Genomic DNA, 22,397 nt, shown 5'->3' with positions numbered 1-22,397 from the left:
CCCCCCTTACCCCTTGGTTTCTACTATAATCTATAGAATACCTGTGAATTTTGAAAATGTGAAGGAAGTCGAGCTTGTTCCATTCTTCATGACATCATTAATGTCTTTGGACGGAACTTATGAAAATGTCTTCATAGGACGGTAGGTAGTGCACTAGGTGGTATTTAACCATACGGGGTCTGTAGCACGGTAGGTAGTGCACTAGGTGGTATTTAACCATACGGGGTCTATAGGACTGTAGGTAGTACACTAGGTGGTATTTAACCATATGGGGTCTGCAGGACGATAGGTATTGCACTAGGTGGTATTTAACCATACAGGGACTATAGGACGGTAGGTAGTGTACTAGGTGGTATTTAACCATACGGGGTCTGCAGGACGGTAGGTAGTGCACTAGGTGGTATTTAGCCATGCGGGGTATATAAGACTGTAGGTAGTGCACTAGGTAGTATTTAACCATACGGGGTCTGTAGAACGGTAGGTAGTGAACTAGGTAGTATTTAACCATATGGGGTCTGTAGAACGGTAGGTAGTGCACTAGGTGGTATTTAACCATATGGGGTCTGCAGGACGGTAGGTAGTGCACTAGGTAGTATTTAACCATACGGGGTCTGTAGAACGGTAGGTAGTGTACTAGGTGGTATTTAACCATACGGGGTCTGTAGAACTGTAGGTAGTGTACTAGGTGGTCCGTGGTATTAAACCATACAAGGGTGTCTGTAGGCGTTATTTCAAGTAATCCTTCATTTAAAGAGTCCGATTCACAACGATACCCCTTAAAAGAATGTTTATGATTTGAAAACTGATTTTTCTACAGATGGAACTTGTGAAATTTTACTGCAGGATAAACAATGTAGAGATTACCAAAATTTAACATTTTTGAAGCTCGACAAACGACGAGATTTTATACACAATTGATTAAAAGTTTTCAGTGTACAATCTTAACTAATTTATAAATCTGATGGTTCAGGATGGGATCCTTTACTGATGAGAAATTAGTATTAATGTGTCCTGTTCCAGAAGTAAAACCAAAATATTTTAATATTATTAAACCCTTTACTATCTACATCTGGGCTGGGTAAGCGTTTTTACATCTTTTAAATTCTGTTTTCTTTTCTTCTGTGTTAATGGTAAAACATATTTTTCAGGCTTTTTGTGGCAATTGTAGGAAGTTCCATTTTTTTCCATCTGTTCCAAGTATTGAGGAAATCATGAAAATATTTTGAGAATAAAAGCCCTAGTTAAGCCCTAGTTAATGGGAGTGTTCGCGAAAAATGAAATAGGGTATAAGCTTAATGCGATAATAAAGCGATTTTGATCGCTACTAATCTTACTTCTATCTGTTGAGTCTATAAGGAGAAAATTGGTAAAGACGTCTCATACCGAATAACTTAGCGCCCATACAAATTCAGAAAATTGCAAGATACAACTTAGACCGCAAAAAAATCAATTTAATTTTAAACAAATTATTTAGATATTTCAACCTATAGTCATCGATTATCTTTCGCCACATTTGTATAGTTTATATTTTATAATATTTTATTTTTTTAGAAAACGTTTTTAACGGATTTCGAAAAATGTGAGTGGTGCGCGGCATTCTTAGATATTACAACCTATAGTCATCGATTATCTTTCGCCACATTTGTATAGTTTATATTTTATAATATTTTATTTTTTTAGAAAACGTTTTTAACTGATTTCGAAAAATGTGAGTGGTGCGCGGCATTCTTAGATAGTGGCGCAAGCGACAAGAGAAATAATCAAATTCAGAACAAATTAATTTAAAGATATTATAAAATATAAACTTTATACAAACGAGGCGAAAGATAATCAATGACTATAGGTTGTAATATCTGAATGATTTGTTTGAAATTAAATTGATTTTTTTACGGTCTAAGTCGTAAGTTGCAATTTTCTCAATTTGTATTATTAAGTTTGCCAAAATTCATAAAATCAACTGCTCAATACTAGTAATATTCCACGAGACGGTTTACATTTTATTTTTACTTTATACACATATAATCAAAAAATACTATACGATCGAGTAGCAAAATGAGGTAGAATATGGTTGAAGAATTATTGAACCAGTTTGCCTCCGCACATCGATAGGGTTCACAACGAACTGTCTCTGATAGCATTTGTTAGACCAGCCGTCTCCCGCCAGGGTTCCATCCCTAGCTCCCTGACTCGGCGGGTCAATACCCCTGGCACTTCGCTGCCCTGAGATAAGGGATGGCGTCGCTTGGTCTATTTATAACTTGGCTTCGCTTGGTCTTAAAATAACTGCAAACTTAGCATTATTTCAACTGTCATTGATATATACACTCTAGGCTTATATTTCCATCAGTAGAGGATCGTTATAAAAAATGATCGCAACGATCTTAAGACCTCTTGAACCGCTGATCGTAAAAGATCAACAAATATCATAACATCATTACAGTATGGTCGCTAAGTTATTCGGTATGAGACATCTTTAGTCTTTACCAATTTTCTCCTTATAGACGCAACAGATGGAAGTAAGATTAGTAGCGATCAAACGCACTTTTTATCGCATTAAGCCTATACCCCCTTTCATTTTTCGCAAACACTCCCTTTAAGTCCTAGTTAAGCCTAAGTTAAGTTTGTTATACCTTATTTCAAATTGTTTCTTTAACTGTGGTACTTAAAAATTAGAAATAAAGCATTAATTTTATTTAATTAAACACTAACAATTGAATTGAATACTGAAGAATATTTTCCTTTTGCTTTACATCTTTTTTTCTTTGAATGTCTTTTTGCATACAAATTTGGTCTAAATCAAAACTGAAAAAGAAAGTCGTCTTTGTTTCATTTATATTTACGATGATTTCTGCATTATGATATCAAGGTTTTAAATAGAAATTAAGATACTTCATGCAGCCATGAGGAATCTTTATTTGGTTTGCACAACTCTCTTTTCTACATTTATGGAATGATTTTCGGCAATTACAGGTAAGTTTTAAAAATTTTTACTATATAAAAGTTTAAAACTTAGGAAAGCTTTTCAAGTAGGGCTTTTGCGATTGAAACAAAAGTTTTATGACAAAAACCTGTTTAAAATTCATAGAATTTTACACAAATCATTAGAGTAGAGTCCTGTTTTCTTCATGCAAAGCTAATTAAAAATGTGTTTAGATATTAAAAAATGAGTTTGTATTCAGGAAAGTGGAAGGTCCGGGTAAATTTTTTGTTGGATCTGGGTGGGCAGTATTCATTATGTTTTTTATATTTTTCTTCAACAGCAACCTTAGTGCATACTTAATCAGTTCAGACTTTAACGATCCGATAGGTAAACAAATATTTGTATTATATCCATATCTATAGTTAAACAGAAAACTCTGAAACAGGAAGACGACTTTTAGAATTAAGTTATAACTTCATAAGCATAAGACACAGCAATTGTAACAACATTTCTATAATGTTCCTATTCCACTGTTTTCTGGCTATCATTGTATATTTATACGTTATTAATAAACAATAATAAACAATACTTTATCTACACATCTATAAATATATTTGTTATTAATTATATTTCAGAAAGTATGGATGATTTGGTTTACAAATCAAATTTGATTCTCACACTTGCATCAGACCGACAATGGGCCCCGGAAAATGAAAATTACTACAAAACTCTTGGTTTTTAAAATGATTCATAAAAAACATATTTTTAATTTAGATAAAAAGAAAATAAATATTCGTTGCTTAGAAGGTCTGGGTCGGTTAAATGAAGTTGGTGGAGCAAATGATTACAGGCATGCAAACAAGACTCATTGTAGTGCACACACTGCTTCATCTGTAAGTTTAAACTGATTTCAAGAGATCCTCAATGCAAAAATAAAAATGCTCGATTTACAACGGTACCCTTGAAACCTAATCAATAATATTTAAATGTGTGCAGGCCCAGTATGGTGTTTACAGAAACTTGGTAGATTTTGGAGAACCTATTGTTAGAATAGGAAAAGTTGCATATATCTACGGAGGAGAAGGGATTTCCTTCGCATGCAGGTATATCAAGCATTCAAGGGAATTTCAACGCAATGAGGAAGACATTGTTGTTTCTATATTTCAACACGTGCCGAACTCTAAATTTCTTTCTTTTGTCCCTGCTGCAGGAGCTGGCATAAAGTACAGCATTTGAAAATAATCATTTTTTTGATACAAAGCAAGAATAATCAAATGATCCATAAGAAGTACCTCCAATTTTTCAAATGGAGGATCACTGAAAGTAAAACGAGTAAAAATAATAATTGCATTCTTTTAAGAAAACAATTGAACCCTTTTGCAAAATCTTATTTTATACAAATGATCTCGCCAAAACATTTAAATATTAACTTTTTAAAATGTATCTCGTACAATACATAGACTCTAAGACTTATAGAATACAATTGTTTTGATTTAAAATAAGTCAAAAATATGAAATACAGAAATTGTGCAGTATTAAACAGAATATGTATTACTAATCAATCACAGACCCATTTCAAGCTATACTTGTTAAACTGTTTGATTTATAACAACATTAAATACAGATATAATTATTTAAATGTCGTCTTCCTATTTCAGAATTTTATTAGTCTCATTTAAGCTATCTCGGATTACATACGCTGACACAGAAAAATGTAGTGTATTATAAAAACTGAGAAACCCCATAATAATCTTTCAGAAAAAAAAATAATTTCTGTGAAGAACTTGAGGAGAAATTTAGACTGGCAGGGGAGTTCGGAATTTTTAAGAAAATAAAATCCATGTTCATTAGGAAACTTTGCTAGATTATTAAATGCTCTTTAATCTATCTTTTTAGTTTAGAATATTTTGCATCATATACTTATATGTGAGCCTAGTTTTAAAATTATGATTCTTTAAACAATAAGTGCAAAATTCTATTTATTAAATAGCTTTCAATAATCAAAGACGATTTTTAAGTCGTCTTTTAATTATCATATTTATTAAGACAGAATGTATGCTAAAATATGATTACATGCATTATCAAATCTTTATTAGAAATAAAAATATTTTGCGAGTAATCTAATGAACTTTTAAAGTTTTTAACAGCTGTCATCGACATGACAAAATTTAATTTAAATTGATTTCAACAATGAATAATGTTTAATGTACATAAATGCTGAGTACGTACATATTACCTGAATATATTCAGTATAACCCCGTGTAATATAAATCTAGCAATGAATAAAATGAAGGATTTCTCGAGAGATGAAAACTCAAACTCCACCCAGCGCTCTTGGTCTAGAACACTTCCTTCTAGCCTACATTATCTTACTCAGTGGAATATCTGTTTCATGCATTGTATTTATCATGGAACTTGTCAAACACATAAATAATTAAATAAAATATAAAAGAGTATATTGCTGTGTTAGTAAATATTAATTGTAAATTTCAGACTGCAGGGTCATTAAATTAAAACAAGAAAAATGAGTTTTGCCGCAAACTCTAATTTTTAATCCCTATATCTTAGAATTTCGATGTTGTAGATCTTTGATTTTTTGATATTTTTTTAAAAGGAAGTTCGTCGCTGGTTCAGTTACTACCATTTATTGCATAAGTTCATTTAATAACACAATAAATTCATTTTTACTAATCATAATTAAATTTACACAAAATTTACATTTTTACATAAACTGATTTCAAAGGAATTAATGGCATATCTAGTCTCAGTCACTAAAATTATATTATATCAACCAAAGTAGTATTTTCTTAAATTCTACTTGTTAAAAATTGTTGCTATTGTTAAAAATGAAATAAGAATTAAATTTAACAATACCTCATAATTAATTTTTAAGAAATTGCTAATTTTATTTTAAATCTAAAGTAGAATTTAATACTGATCAAACATTAAGTACATACAAAATCATTTTTTGTACAGTTTTCACACAAACAAACTCAATAAAAGAAAATACTTTATTATGACATGTTTCTTGCTTAATTTTCCCAAAAAAATCAGAATTTAAAGCATATTTTGACTAAGATTTATATGAAGACAGGCGATGGATTCATTTTAAGTCCATATTGGTCACTTTATACAAGCTCATTTTATCACGAATAAATAAAAAATTTCTTAATTTTTATACATTTTTGCCATGGCACTTTTTAAATTTACTTGAAGTAGATGAGCAGAAAAACATTATACGGTTAAAACAGTAAAAAATAACCATATTTTGTACCATTAGTATCCCAATCCACTTGTTAAAAATCAACAAAGTGGTTTGGAAACATATTAACAGAATTAATAGGTTTACATATTAACAGAATTAATAGGCTTACATATTAACAGAATCAATAGGTTTACATATTAACAGAACTAGGAACATATTAAGCGAAGAGCTAGGTGGGAACTTTTTATTGTGGATATCGGGATCAATGCATAATCTTGATCTTTTGTTAATCTACAGAATTGTTCATTCTTTATTCCTTATTCCATAGAATGTCGTTTGTGTAAAACGAGCACCCAATCAGAAGTCAGGGAATTTTGCTCTCAACCAATGAGAAAATAGAGATTGTGGATATCCTAAATCAAGAGATCAAGTAGATTCTGCGTAAAACACAAAAGTGCCCACTGTCAATTGATATCAAGATCAAGCTATCAGGATTAGGTAGTCCAACACATAAATTCCCAGCTAAGAACTTCCTGTATTTATCCGCTAGGATCTAATTGGATTGACCAAAATGAGATCAGCTGGCACAATCCAATCTTCAAAAAGGTTTAGTTCGTCCATGGTACTGCTTAAACGCGCTTACTTATATTCATTCAAAGGTTTCCATCTTATATAAAATTTTACTGGTGAAAACAAGTCTGAATCAGGTTTAACAATTACACGTTTTGAAATCAGTTCTAAACACTTAACAGGATAAAATGCCCAACAATTCAACTACAAGTAAAATCAACTGACATATTAACATTTGACTAAATTTAGAGTCTGGATCTCATTTCACTTTTCACAATTGTCTTTATTAGCTTGTGAGTCTGAAGATCAAAGATAACTAATATCATTTTGGACATGTTCCAATTAGTTATAAAGGTCTTCAGTTTGATTGGAAGAATAAGAGAACATGTTTCTATTGGTAGATTTAAACTGATCCTGAGGTTGATTAGAGGAATAAGAGAACATGTTCCTATTGGTTGATTTAAACTGATCCTGAGGTTGATTAGAGTAATAAGAGAACATGTTCCTATTGGTTGATTTAAACTGATCCTGAGGTTGAATAAGAGAACATGTTCCTATTGGTTGATTTAAACTGATCCTGAGGTTGATTAGAGGAATAAGAGAACATGTTCCTATTGGTAGATTTAAACTGATCCTGAGGTTGATTAGAGGAATAGGAGAACATGTTTCTATTGGTAGATTTAAACTGATCCTGAGGTTGATTAGAGGAATAAGAGAACATGTTTCTATTGATAGATTTAAACTGATCCTGAGGTTGATTGGAAGAATAAGAGAACATGTTTCTATTGGTAGATTTAAACTGATCCTGAGGTTGATTGACTAAAAGAAGGAAGATAACTCCAAATTGAACTTCGCTCAGCCTTGGTTTTTACAGCAATCTGCAATATTGAAAAGAATAATATAAAAATATACCTTAATTTATGATTACAATAAAAATTACTGCCTTTCTTACAAAGAAACGAAAACAGGAGTTAATGCCAGGGCCCCAATTCTAAACGTTTTTTCAAACTTAATCAGAAATTTTTCATAGGTGATTTTAATGTCCAAAACCATAAATTTCGTTAAGTTTTAAGGCTCTGGCATCAACTACTTTATGTTTAAAACTATACCTTAGCATCCTCTACCACTATAGAATCTAGACCCAGCAAAGACGACCTTTAATTCAAATTAAAATGAAATGCATAGCTTAAACTAGAAAAAAGATACACTAAGCTGTCAAAGCGCCAGTTTATCGAAAAACATTTTTTTGCAATTATTTTAATAATGAATAATTCCTCGAGTTTTCTAGATGTTCTGCCCACTGTGCAGTCATTTGAGCCAAAGGAACAGTGCCTAGAAATATATTTGGTTGCGTTCAGATCACCGAATAAAAACAATTTCATATGAAGTTGCCGAAAACTCTAATATTCTGAGCCTTATATCTTTGCAAACTGATGCCTCAAAACTTTATTGATATTTCAAAGTATAAATTCTGCAGGTAAATGTAAACATGATCTAAGAGTTCTGTACGTTTTTAACTCTCCATACGCTCTGACTCAAAGAATATAAATATAATAAACTGTTTAGTTTACATATTTTACATATATTTTACCTCCATACTCCAAAGGAAGAATTGACGAAGCTGAATCCCCCAGTTTAATCTCTAGTTTCTCTATACTAGAGTGTACTGCAAACCTCCTAAATGTAAACGAACGTGATCTAATTGATTATATGTTTAATCATTATAAGCCTTATATGTTAATTTTTTTTAAATCCTAAATAAAAGGATGGCATTGGAAAAAATCCTAAACCATGCTTTAAAAGTAAATTATTACCTTCTAATTTTATCTGAGAGTAAACCTTTACAGAACTCAAATACTGCTCGCATAGGGAATGGAAGAGATAAAAGATTTATATCCTAAACCATTAAAATGATGTTTTTAAAAAAAAAACAATAGCACGAATTTTAAGTGTTTGCAAACTCATTTCAATTATTTAATACAATTTTGTTGGTTTCCTTATGTCTCATCGGTAGGTTCTTCTCACAGATACCAAACATCTTGGTCACTTCTACAATCAAAACAAACATTAAATATGTTAAATGTTACAATTGTGTTTTAAGAATTAAAGTAATATTTAAGTAAATAATGTATATACTGAGTCAATGGTTACAGTTGTTCTAACTTGTATGTATCTACTCAATGAAACAATTAAGTTACTACTTTATATTACTAAAAGAATTCCGCAATCATATTAATAGAACAGAGAAGGCTGGTTACAGTCATCTTGGTTTCTTAGTTTACAAAGGAGCAAGGATGTTTTCTTCTCCGTCCCATTAGCTCGGAGCAAAGAAGTTTTATTCCTCCGTCCTATTAAATCTGTGCATAGAGGCTTTATTTCTCTGTCCAATTATCTCAAAGCTAAGAAGCTTTATTTCTCCGTCCTATTAGCTCGGAGCTAAGAAGCTTCATATATTTCTCCGTCCTATTATCTCAAAGCTAAGAAGATTCATTTCTCCGTCCTATTAAATCTGTGCATAGAGGCTTTATTTCTCTGTCCTATTATCTCAAAGCTAAGAAGCTTCATATATTTCTCCGTCCTATTAGCTCAGAGAAAAAAGCTTGATTTCTCTGTCTTATTAGCTCAGACCAAAGTAGCTTTATTTCTCCGTTCTATTAGCTCGGAGCAAAGAAGTTTAATTTCTCTGTAATATTAGCACAGAGCAAAGAAGCTTCATTTCTACGTCCTATAAGCTTGCAGTAAAGAAGCTTCATTTCTGCGTCCTATTAGCTCGGAGCAAAGAAGTTTCAATTCTCCGTTCTATAAGCTCGGAGCAAAGATGTTAATTTCTCTGTCCTATTAGCACGGAGCAATAAAGCTTAATTTCTCCGTCCTACTAGCTCGGAGTAAAGAAGCTTCATTTCTCCGTCATATAAGGGACCCTATACAGTCAAATATATATATATATACCTGTAGGGAACCATATACTAATATATGACAAGGAAAGGACAGAACAGTCGAAAATATATATAAATATATACCTGTAGGGGACCATATACTAATATATGAAAGGATAGGGCAGTACAGTCGAAAATATATATATACCTGTAGGGAACCATATACTAATATATGACAAGGATAGGGCATAACAATCGAAAATATATATATATATACCTGTAGGGGACCATATACTAATATATGACAAGGATAGGGCAGAACAATCAAATATATATATATATATATACCTGTAGGGGACCATATACTACTATATGACAAGGATAGGGCAGAACAGTCGAATATATATATATATATACCTGTAGGGGACTATATTCTAATATATGACAAAGATAGGGCAGAATAGTCAAATATTTATATATATACCTGTAGGGGACCATATACTAATATATGATGGATAGGGAAGAATAGTCGAAAATATATATTTACCTGTAGGGGACCATATACTAATATACGACAAGGATAGGGCAGAACAGTCGAAAATATGTATATACCTGTAGGGGACCATATACATATGACAAGGATAGGGCAGAACAGTCAAATATATATATATATATATATCTGAAGGGGACCATATACTAATATATGACAAGGATAGGGTAGAACAGTCGAATATATATATATATACCTGTAGGGGACCATATACTAATATATGACAAGGATAGGGCAGAACAGTCGAAAATATATATATATACATATACCTGTAGGGGACCATATACTAATTTATGACAAGGATAGGGCAGAACAGTTGAAAATATGTATATACCTGTAGGGGACCATATACATATGACAAGGATAGGGCAGAACAGTCAAATATATATATATATATATATCTGAAGGGGACCATATACTAATATATGACAAGGATAGGGTAGAACAGTCGAAAATATATATATATACCTGTAGGGGACCATATACTAATATATGACAAGGATAGGGCAGAACAATCAAATATATATATATATATACCTGTAGGGGACCATATACTACTATATGACAAGGATAGGGCAGAACAGTCGAATATATATATATATATACCTGTAGGGGACTATATTCTAATATATGACAAAGATAGGGCAGAATAGTCAAATATTTATATATATACCTGTAGGGGACCATATACTAATATATGATGGATAGGGAAGAATAGTCGAAAATATATATTTACCTGTAGGGGACCATATACTAATATACGACAAGGATAGGGCAGAACAGTCGAAAATATGTATATACCTGTAGGGGACCATATACATATGACAAGGATAGGGCAGAACAGTCGAAAATATATGTATACCTGTAGGGGACCATATACTAATATATGACAAGGATAGGGCAGAACAGTCGAAAATATATATATATACATATACCTGTAGGGGACCATATACTAATTTATGACAAGGATAGGGCAGAACAGTTGAAAATATGTATATACCTGTAGGGGACCATATACATATGACAAGGATAGGGCAGAACAGTCAAATATATATATATATATATATCTGAAGGGGACCATATACTAATATATGACAAGGATAGGGTAGAACAGTCGAAAATATATATATATACCTGTAGGGGACCATATACTAATATATGACAAGGATAGGGCAGAACAGTCGAAAATATATGTGAATCCTCTGAGTTGAGTTTCCTCTTCTTCTAACAAAGCCTGAAAGAAATATAGTTGTCTAAAGAAGTGAAAACTACTAAAACAATATCATGCATACCCTTAGAAAACTACAAATGTTTGAATAAAAAATTCCTTTTTCTAAGACAAAGATTCATGTGATTTTGGAAACCTTTTTGGCCTTAATAAACTGGGTGTAAAATCACTTATGTGATAACTGAGTAAATAAAAAATTAAGGTTAAAAGATAAGCATTCTGAAAAAATAACTTAACAAAACATTTCAAATTGTTCAAAATATTTTTTAATGTATTTCAAATTATCATAAGTTTTAAAAAGGTCTGGTTTAATCCCTTTTTCTCTATAAGCCACTTCCTGATTATATCACCCACCCCCCTTCTCCATTTCCCCCATTCACCTCCCCTCCCTTCTACATTTCCCCCAATTCCCCCCCCCCCCCCTTCTACATTTCCCCCATTCACCTCCTCTGTTCTCATCTCAAGTTGTCTGCCTTGTCTTTTCAAAATGATAATTATGCGTCGACTATAGTTCAAATCCCATTCCAACTGTAATTTATAAAAGTCTGGACAACATTTATCATTTCCCAGACATCAATAGTTTTAGAGCACGATTAGATAATAATTCTCAAAATAGTCCTATAAACCAAACCTTGATCATGTAAATATTTTATTTTTATTTTTATTTTCATTTATTCTTGATTTGAAAAGTTTATGAAAGTATATTTGACCTGATTAATATATGTATATAAACTCCCCAAATCTTTAAATATGTCTATCTATAGATCTATTACATAGATATTTTATGATTGATAATAAGATTTATCTAAAGATCTCCCCATATATACAAACCATAGATCAGTCAAGAACCATTAAAAAGGAGTAGACTAAAATACATAAATAAAACAGATGATGAATAGGATCAGGATCAATTTTTTACAGGGGTTAAAATACAAATAAAAGGGGGGGGGGGCTGATAGTGTAAAAAAGGGCGAGGGGACACCTAACTAAAGGAACAAAATTTGTGATTTGATATCATGGTACGGGAGTTGAGAAAACGGACTGTATGTGTAAGTTTAAATGTTCCCTGTTTAATCAATCATGGAGTCACTTGTCATTATGCCTGAAGCCCCCTTCAGAGTTCAGAGCTGGGAACTTTAGAAGGTGGATATCAGGATTAATGCTTAATCATCAGTTTTTGCTGATCTCGAGACTAACATAATCTCGAGATTATGTTTGTCTCGAGATTAAATATTTAGATTAATAAGTTTGATTCTAGGAACGTCAGATTTGTTGGTTTTCTTGACTGGAAGGGCGTTTACTTAATTTCTCACCCATTTCTTTATTAATACATTAGGTAAATTGGTAAAAAAAATCTTAAACGTATTTTTAAATATTTTTTTTCATCTATTAATTTACAAAATGGCCGACAACAAATTCTTAATTTGTTAGCAATTGTGGATTTCCTTCATGGAATATAATTTATTTCCAAGGCTGTCATTGGTCAATACAATTTACGAACTATAATACTGCACTTTCATTGAATAAAACAATGTACGGATATCCAAAGAGAGAGAAAAAGAGTGAATTAAGGACTAAAATTAAAAGTTTCTACAGTGGATATTCGGATTAAGTAGTTTTGATTAATGGTTATCCATTCTAAAGTTCCAAGCTCAGAGCTGAAAACTTTAGAATGGTGGATATCAGGATTAATGCTTAATCCACTCTTTTTCTTAATCTCCAGATTAAATATTGCTTATACTCCTCATGAACTTAATCTGCAGATTAATTAACAGATCGGGATTAAGGATATCACATTCTAAAGTTTTCAGCTCAGTTTCGATAAAGTTTTGGCCAAAAATACTAATCTAATATATTTTCTTAGTATTAATGCTCTGATATCGTAAAATCAAATTTGTAAATATAAATCTATTCAAATCTGAAGATATAATATTGTTGAACAAATTACAATTCTTTGTGTTGTGCAAAATGAATTTGGCTGGCTATTATCTTATGTCGGGCTTTTGTAGGACTCATGTTACAGTTTTGTTTATTAGTTGATATTAACCATAAACATTAAACACGGCTTCGGCTTCCGGTGATTGATTTTTTTAATACTTTTTTATTCGAAATTCATGTTTTCAAAATATGTAAAACCAGAATATTTCTTCATTGTACAAAAAATGCCGGTGAGTTTTAAACCCATTTGGTTTCGCTGATTGGACGTTTTTGGGCTGATTTGGCTCCGCTTTCCTTTTTTTACCAATTTGGTCCGCAATATTAGCATTTTTAACCCTATCCCTGCTGGGGAACTTGAAAACCAGGATACGCTGGGGGGGGGTCTGAGGACTCAGGCAGTTAGTATTAAAGCCCGGTTTTAGGCCTAAAGGGAGGGCTTTGGGTATGTAAGAAAAGTCAGAAAATTTCAACAGCCTCAGACCAATACTTTTTGGGTTATGTAAAAAAAACTACAGGGGGGGGGTCAAATTGACCCCCCCCCCCAGCGGGAATAGGGTTAACTAGTTAAACCATCTTTACCAGTAGATTAATATATTTTATTTACCTCAAATGTAAGTAGATGAGCTCTCATTGCATCACTGTTTGTATGTCTGCAGATACAGTACAGTTCATGTACAGTTTTTGTACAGTTTATGTATGGTCGTATAAAAAACTTTCATTTATTAACGGTAGTCTTCTTTTGGATTTTTTCAACAGTTGGTGCTCATTTTGCTTTTAAACTCTAATATTTCCGTTATGTTAATACAAATATCTATCCGTTATCGTTGTACGATAATTGATGTGAAATTATTGGAATAATTTAATCGTTATTACTGATGCGAACATGCGAATAAAAATCCCGAGTATCTTTTTAAGACCAGACATTTGTGTAGATATTAATCAAAGAGTTAAAAAATGACTTATCATTTGAAATAATTTTTCAAAACAAAAAAAAATAGATATCTAAAATAGTCTTAACCCATTAACAAAACCCGGGTTCCGATACTGGGTTTTATGGCGAAATTCTTAAATTTTAGGCTCTGATGTATGCCTATTGCCCATTCTATATTAAACAGTAGCGAAAAAATTGATGAAGGGTTTTATTGATTGAATGGAAGATTGTACAGTTGTTGTATTATAAAGTTTATGTACAGTATTTTAAATTTATATACAGTATTATAAAGGCTATGTACAGTATTATTAAGGGTATGTACAATATTCTAAAGTGTATTTTCAGTATTTTAAAGTGTATATGTACATTATTATCAAGTTTATGTACAGTATTATTAAGTTTATGTACAGTACTATTAAGTTTATGCACAGTATTATAAAGGTTGTGTACAGTACTATTAAGTTTATGTACAGTATTATAAAGTTTATGTACAGTACTATTAAGTTTATGTACAGTACTATTAAGTTTGTGTACAGTATTATACAGGTTATGTACAGTATTATTAAGTTTATGCACAGTATTCCTTGAAGGGTCAAGGACTCTAGCAACACTGAAAACTATCCTTCTTCCTTCAGAATCCTTCCCTGGGAGGGCAAACACATATCCACTGAAATATTTATCTATTATGTAGGAACTGTAGACAAAACTAAAAGTGGTCCTTTAAAAATGATTAAAACAAGGCAGTCCTCTTTATACATTTTTTCCCTTTCTCAAAGTATATAACTTGTAATCACACGGGTTTACTTAATATAAACCTATTCCTGGAGTTCTAAGAAAAATTGTGATATCTTTAAAATGCGCCGTTGTTAATCAAACGTTTTAAATATAGGGTAACTCTTGATTTTAAATATAGGGTAACTCTAGATTTTAAATATAGGGTAACTCTTGATTTTAAATATAGGGTAACTCTAGATTTTAAATATAGGGTAACTCTAGATTTTAATATAGGGTAACTGTAGATTTTAAATATAGGGTAACTATAGATTTTAAATATAGGGTAACTCTAGATTTTAAATATAGGGTAACTCTAGATTTTAAATATAGGGTAACTATAGATTTTAAATATAGGGTAACTCTAGATTTTAAATATAGGGTAACTCTAGATTTGAATTATAGGGTAACTCTAGATTTGAAATATAGGGTAACTCTAACAACGGAATGTCAGAAGTTACGACCTGTCGTGCTGTTGTTCATTAAGAAATTATCACGAACAAATATCTTGGATAAATATTAAATCAGATTACGATTCACATCGTCACATGTACTTCTCAATACTTTAACTGTAATAATACTCCATAAAGAACAAACCTCAATATAACGACCGTGTTCATCGATAGTATGTAATTGTAATTAATTAAATAAATGATCGTAAAAGATCCCAACATGGAATCTCCAGTCTGCCAGTTTTGCCCAAACTAAAATCCTCCAAATGTTTAAAATGTCCGACTAGGTTCCCCGACTAAAAGATTTGTACAGAAAGTTTATATCTAGACAAAAACAACTAGGATCAGAGATGTATTCTTTATTTCAGGTTTGAATTCTCAAAACCTAAACCGTACTCAATTTGTACTCATTAAGTCTGAATATATACAATTTGCCTTAAATTTTGATTTGGAAACTCGGGAGGACCACGGGAATGTTATAGCCTTGGTTTAGGGATTTTAAGTTGAGTGGATCGAAAAAAAGGTAAAATAGTAATTTAAGACAAAGCGCGGGTAATCAGTGGGACTAACTATGACCGCCTGTGCAACGCTGGGTTCCCAAGCTAGATATATAATAAAAGCAAAGAAACTGATTTTTTGCTAAAAACTCACATTTTCTAATCTTTTTCTAATCTATTTGAAAGTTAGAAAATCGAGTTTGTGGCAAAGATTTAATTCCGTTGTAAAAAAAAATCTGAAAAAAGGATAAACCCTCTGATGTATTTTGTGAGATAAACCAAACTCTGAAAATGTGTGTTCATCCCACCTGTTCACTAGTTCTTTTAACTTCTCATCTCTAACATCCAGGTTTTGAAACCAGTGCGGGTGATTTTTCCTAAAAAAATCATATAAATAAAAATTAAAAATTAAAAATCAAATTTTCGTTTTTACCTCATCCTAAGATAGCTTTCTAGAACTGAACAACTTTTTAAAACCTAAACATTGATTCCAATTAACGAGAAATATGAAAAAGGCAAAATTAAAACAGCAAAAGATGATTTAAGGAAAAAAGAATAGAACAAGTATTACTTATTTGAAGCTTAAAAGATTAAATATCTTAAAATCACGGATCTCTAAGAATTTAATAAATAAGTAAAGTATATAAGAGGGAGAATCCGTCAGGACAAATGGAGGAAAATGTACGCTAGATTGTGACGTATGTATTTAGGTTAATCAACTACACTGATCATTGTTATTAGGTGCAGTACGTGGAAAAGGGATTTGAAAATAAACCAAAATTTCGCTGAGGGGGGGGGGGAATTTTATTCATGGACTATTTGGGTTATAAAAAGAATTGTAACTTTTTCTTCACCTTAATCATACATGATAAAATGGTAAATGAAGACAACTTCTCATAAATATACAGTGCTCTCCAAAATAAAATGGTAAGTATTGGCGACTTTTCAAAATATCCAATGCTCTCCAAAATAATATGGAAAATGAAGACGACTTCTTATAAATATACAGTGCTCTCCAAAATAAAGTGGAAAATAAAGACGACTTGTATTAAATAAACAGTGCTTCCCAAAATTGAATGGTAGTATAACTATTTATAACACTGTTATTTTGGTTCGCAGTGTTATAAAGTTTTTGGACAGAAATTTTCTCTTTATCGAGAAAGTTCAAATACAATCTAAAAAGACGAGAACCTTCGAGAGTTAGAGAAAATTTAAGTCCAACAACTTTATAGCACGTCCTGCCAAAACAATAGTGTTATAGGTAATTTTATGAAACGTTTGTGTACTTGTCTTATATCAAATAATGAAAAGCAAAATCAACAGAGTTAGTGAAAAACGAAGAAACTTAAGAATATTTATTAAAAAAGATTGACACCTGATGCTTCTGAAATCTAAGGAATCTAAGAAGAAAGGCTCGATCTTCTCTACAGTTTCTAATGGCGGCGTGACCACGTAACCACGCCCTCATACTATTTAAAGATTTTTCCCGAACCTAGCAGTGAAATATGTTAACAATTGTTTTTAATCAAAACTAGACGAGATGAAGACAGGGTGAAATAATAAGATCTTGTTGACCATATTTACAACAGTTTAACAGGGTAATTTGTTTTATAAAAAAAAATTTATCTATTTGATTATTTATTTTTATTTGAGCATAATATTTTTTACCATAATGATTCAAACCAGTTTGTCAAAAAAGTAAATAGTGTTTCTTTTTAATTTATTTATTAAAACTTTTAGAATTAGTGTAACTTTGTTTTCACAACTGATAATAATAACAATAATTACATAATTGTTACCAGTGATAGTTTTTGAAAAAATTTTTTTTAAGTATTTAAAAAATCTGACCTCTTCTGTTTCTCCAATTTCCTCCATATCCTTCTCTATGTCCTCCATATCCATATACAAATCCATCTAAGATTAGAAAAAAATGTTTATTAGTTTTCTAGAAAATTAGGATAAATGTGTGATAAAGCGCATTTTTTGCTTATAATTATGATACGGATCTGTTTTCCAGTACGGTACGCTACTTGGTATACAACTGTTTTTATTTTTATTCTGTACAACGTTGTACAGTGTACTGCAAAAAACAAGTTTTTGCAATAATAGATCTATAAAAATTCTCCTACAATGAATTCCTTAAAACACATTCCTGATATAAGATTTCTAATAAACTAGTACCGTACTGTACAACATTAGCGGGTTGCAGCTGTGTGACAGATATAAAGATACACTGGCAAATTAAAGGATTTTTTTGGTAAAATATCTATCGATCTTAAATTTAACATTTAGCCCAAAAGCAATCTGGTTTCAATGTACAACTCAAAGCCACGCAACTAGGTCTAAAACCCTTAAAAATAACATAAACAATAAAATTGGGATACTCTTTACATTGAACGGATGATACGTTTTCTTATCCGTTAAATAGAAGGGTTTGCAAATGATCAAAACAGTTAGAGGTGGCAGGGGGGTGGAAACGGTGGGGTATTTTAGGGGGTCAGGGGGGGTGACTGGTTTTTGTAAAAAAAAACTCCTCTTAATTTGCATTTATCTGGCGTTTAATGGTGAGAATAAACAAAATAAATATATTCTGATACATTTACATTGTATTAATTGTAGCTGGCATTGATTTATAATGATTTCAATTTATAATTACTTTTTCCGTTTATATATTTATCCTTAAATGGATCCTGTAAACCCGCCATATATCTAGAATGTCGTCTTTGTGAAACCAAACTATTTCGGGAAAAACCATATACTTTATAGTTTTTTTTTACACAATTACAACGGACTCAGGATAATCTAGATATACAAATAAATGCTAACAACCATTATTTAAATATGTGGGGGCGTCGGTAGCCCGCCAAAGTATTAGTATGGTCTCTGATTCTTGTTTAAAATACCCATTTTAAAAGTTTTCACGGATATTATCAGTTTTTCCTCCGATTTCAGAATTTCAACACAAAATCACTATAACTCAGATACTCTCAAAAAAACACTCACGCGACCGAGTCTAATTCTTTGGCTCGAATAAGAGGTTTATAATGTAAACTCAATATTGCACACCCCCCCTCCCTCCACCTGATACCCCATTGTGCGGGATGGGGGGGGGGGGGTTACCAGAGGTTGTGCTGAGAGTAGAGATGAGGTTGTAGGTCCTGACACATCAGCTGCAGGCGCCATTTTTAAATTCCAATTCAAACTATTGTCAGCAAAATTACATACAAAGGTTTCACAATTTTAGAGATCTGAAAGAAGAAGATAAATTAAAGGTGTTGACACTTGTCTAAACAATCTTTTTCTTCGTTCCAGGTACACTTTGATTTTCGCAGCCATATCAAAATAAATTGAGTCGTTGCCGCAAACCAATATTTTATAATACCTTTATCTTTCCAACCTGATGGTTTGAACCCTCGAAATTTATAATTTACATTATTTGATCCCACAGAATTCATAGATTGAAATACCTAAGGTATACGACATTGGGCTGCAAATATATAGTAATTAGAAAATCAAAGTTTGTGGCAAATACTTAATTTCTTTTTGTTTGTGCGCAGAGATAGTTGCAATTATTATTTTCAAAATTTTGAGAAAGGAATTTGATAGTTTCCTAAATGATCAAAAATAATAAATTAAAACGAAAAAAATTGTTTTTGAAATGAAAAATACAAAAACAAAACGATAGTTTAAAACCTTATAATCCGAGACAACATTCGTAAACTTTGCTTTAGAATAATTCTACCTAATTTTACTTTTAAAACTTTGACAAAATGTATAGTTTTTTCTTCAAAACTGTGAACTTGTCTGTTCGTTTTTAAAAGCTTAAAAAATAAGTTTAACTGCTTCGTTTAATCTAGAAACAAGTTTTAAAATATTCAAAACGAAACAAAAACCTATTGTTTTTTCTCAATTGTTTTGAAAATAATTCCCTGCACTACAACCAACTATCTTTAAACCGGATCAGAGATAATTTATAAACGCTATTTCGAAACAGGAAACAAAAGTTTTTGTTGCAACAACGTTCTTGTCCTAGTTCTTAAATACGATACCACCATTCTCACCGTTGAAGTCACCTGCAGGTACATCTGTTCTCTTTGTTTGGTCTTTTAGGGCGCTTCGCACCATCTTTCTAGCAAAATTATATTGTTCTGTGTTGCTTCACCTGCGACTAATATTTTTAAACACAATAAAAAATTCGCAGATTTTTAATTTTTTATTGAGAACATTTACAATCTAAATCTAGTTTTAATCTCGCCATACTGTTTTTATCTTAAAACTTACGAGCACTTTTTTTACAATCCTCCTCCCCTCCCATTCTTGATTATGTCTGATATCTTAAAAAACTATCTGTTTGTCTGTCTGTCTGTGTATCCCTCCTATTCCTATATAGTTCCTGGAATGATCGTATGAGAAGCTGAAACAAAAACCAAGGTTAGAGTTTCTTTGGGCATTGACCTTACAGCACTGTAAAAAAATTGTCGGATTCCAATCCGCAAAATTGTAATATGTAGAGTAGGGGTGAAAATGACACTAAAACTAAAAATTGAAAACGCTAACAGGAGAATACTTGAATACATATTAATGATAGCAATCTGGTGTTTATTATGATACTATTAAAATTACGTAACTGTTTCATCTTCTTAAATTAAACAATCCATTTTACAGACCAATTTTATTATTGGGCATTATAGTTGCCATACAGTTCTTGTGTTTCTGGTGTTTCTTATCTTTTAATCTTAATTTTCAAGGTATAAGTATTATTTTACCAGTTTATATTATTCAGAGGCATTTATACTGTAAAAATTCAAATAACTTACAAAGGTTGTACAATTAAATGTTGCTGTGATATTTTGGAATATTCTCCTGATTTTCCATCTTTTGGGATGCCAGTAAATATAAACTCAACTATACATTATTTTCTCGCCATTTATTTCAGGGTCGAGATGGGTAACTCCAATGATTACTACGATGACTATTCATCCCTGCAAAATATGAGCTCAGAATGTCACTTCTTGCAACAACCCCTGAACTGCATAATTGGGCCTGCAGGTATTGCATCTAGTGCATTTTGACCAAATCTGACCTAGAAGAGTTTCTGACAGTGAAAATCGTATTAATATTAATGTATGTTGATATTACCCTTTTTCATTTAATGGAGCACAAGTCATAACGTGACTCAAGTATATGTATGCATGGCAACATATTGATTTACCACCAAAACCACCCAAACCAACCTAACCTAACTAAACCCCAACATTGCAACGGAACTTAAACATAACTGAACAAACCCAGGATAAACAAACCCAACCTAGGATATACAAACCTAACCTAACATAAACAAACCAAACCTAGGATAAACAAACCAAACCTAGGATATACAAACCAAACCTAGGATATACAAACGAAACCTAGGATATACAAACCTAACCTAGGATAAATAAACAAACCTAACCTAGGATATACAAACCAAACCTAGGATATACAAACCAAACCTAGGATACACAAACAAAATATAGGATACACAAACAAAACCTAGGATATGCAAACCTAACCTAACATATACAAACCAAACCTAGGATATACAAACCAAACCTAGGATATACAAACCAAGCCTAGGATATACAAACCAAACCTAGGATATACAAACCAAACCTAGGATATACAACACAATACTATGAAAAATTAATTTTGCATTAAGTAAGGTCTTAATGATTCTTAATCTTTATGATTCTTAATCTTTATGATTCTTAATCTTTATTATTCTTATACTTTATGAATCTTAATCTCTATTACGATGAAAAATTAATTTTGCATTAAGTAAGGTCTTTATGATTCTTAATCATTATGATTCTTAATCTTTATGATTCTTAATCGTTATGATTCTTAATCTTTATTTCTAATCTAAATTCTTTATTATTCATATACTTTATGATTCTTAATCTTTATGATTCTTAATCTTTATGTTTCTTAATCTTTATTATTCTTATGCTTAATTTTATGATTCTTAATCTTCATGATTCTTATACTTTATGATTCATAATCTTTATGATTGTTAATCTTTATGTTTCTTAATCTTTATTATTCTTATACTTTAATTTATGATTCTTAATCTTCATGATTCTTAATCTTCATGCTTCTTATACTTTATGATTCATAATCTTTATGATTCTTAATCTCTATGATTCTTAATCTTTATGATTCTTAATCTCTATGAATCTTAATCTTTATGATTCTTAATCTCTATTATTCTTAATCGTTATGATTCTTAATCTTTATGATTCTTAATCTTTATGATTCTTAATCTTTATGTTTCTTAATATTTATTATTCTTATACTTTATGATTCTTAATCTTCATTCTTAATCTTTATGATTCTTATACTTTATGATTCATAATCTTTATGATTCTTAATCTTTATGATTCTTAATCTTTATGATTCTTAATCTCTATGATTCTTAAT

At 31.3% G+C, this 22,397-nt stretch overlaps 2 protein-coding genes across 2 annotated transcripts in view; one reads left to right on the top strand and one right to left on the bottom strand.

The window, feature by feature from the left end:
- Positions 1-5,376, top strand: part of LOC111701333 (uncharacterized) — a 12,238-nt gene extending 6,862 nt beyond the window's left edge. Inside the window, exons 10-19 of the mRNA XM_023472578.1 lie at positions 65-141; positions 971-1,078; positions 1,149-1,205; positions 2,899-2,970; positions 3,180-3,307; positions 3,556-3,654; positions 3,725-3,813; positions 3,917-4,023; positions 4,679-4,771; positions 5,214-5,376. Of these exons, the coding sequence (XP_023328346.1) occupies positions 65-141; positions 971-1,078; positions 1,149-1,205; positions 2,899-2,970; positions 3,180-3,307; positions 3,556-3,654; positions 3,725-3,813; positions 3,917-4,023; positions 4,679-4,771; positions 5,214-5,358 (975 nt within the window). The 3' untranslated portion in view covers positions 5,359-5,376. The remainder of the gene's footprint in view (positions 1-64; positions 142-970; positions 1,079-1,148; positions 1,206-2,898; positions 2,971-3,179; positions 3,308-3,555; positions 3,655-3,724; positions 3,814-3,916; positions 4,024-4,678; positions 4,772-5,213) is intronic.
- Positions 5,377-7,486: 2,110 nt separating this feature from the next.
- On the bottom strand, positions 7,487-19,185 carry LOC111701335 (uncharacterized). Its single transcript, XM_023472581.1, has 14 exons — positions 19,059-19,185; positions 17,787-17,852; positions 17,314-17,430; positions 16,372-16,415; positions 16,247-16,315; positions 14,802-14,885; positions 13,892-13,937; positions 11,256-11,355; positions 8,692-8,744; positions 8,510-8,592; positions 8,287-8,372; positions 7,970-8,027; positions 7,805-7,850; positions 7,487-7,573 (listed from the first exon to the last, which is right to left on the bottom strand). The coding sequence occupies exons 1-14, from the start codon at positions 19,119-19,121 to the stop codon at positions 7,490-7,492; spliced, it is 999 nt and encodes a 332-aa protein (XP_023328349.1). The 5' UTR covers positions 19,122-19,185; the 3' UTR covers positions 7,487-7,489.
- Between the last annotated feature and the right edge of the window lie 3,212 nt (positions 19,186-22,397).

Source organism: Eurytemora carolleeae, unplaced genomic scaffold (genome assembly GCF_000591075.1).
Source record: "Eurytemora carolleeae unplaced genomic scaffold, Eaff_2.0 scaffold118, whole genome shotgun sequence".
In the NCBI taxonomy this organism is placed as follows: Eukaryota; Metazoa; Arthropoda; class Copepoda; order Calanoida; family Temoridae; genus Eurytemora; species Eurytemora carolleeae.
Note: the sequence above shows the minus strand (reverse complement) of the source record. Positions and strands in the feature narration are given on the sequence as shown.

What these genes read in the sequence shown, in the direction of transcription:
- LOC111701335 (XM_023472581.1), bottom strand. Translation starts at nt 19,121, where the DNA reads ATGGCGCCTGCAGCTGATGTGTCAGGACCTACAACCTCATCTCTACTC. An exon ending in CTCTCAGATAAAATTAGAAG is followed by an intron (nt 8,373 to 8,509) that starts GTAATAATTTAC and finishes GTTTACATTTAG; the next exon opens with GAGGTTTGCAGTACACTCTA. An exon ending in GAACATCTAGAAAACTCGAG is followed by an intron (nt 7,851 to 7,969) that starts GAATTATTCATT and finishes TTTGAATTAAAG; the next exon opens with GTCGTCTTTGCTGGGTCTAG.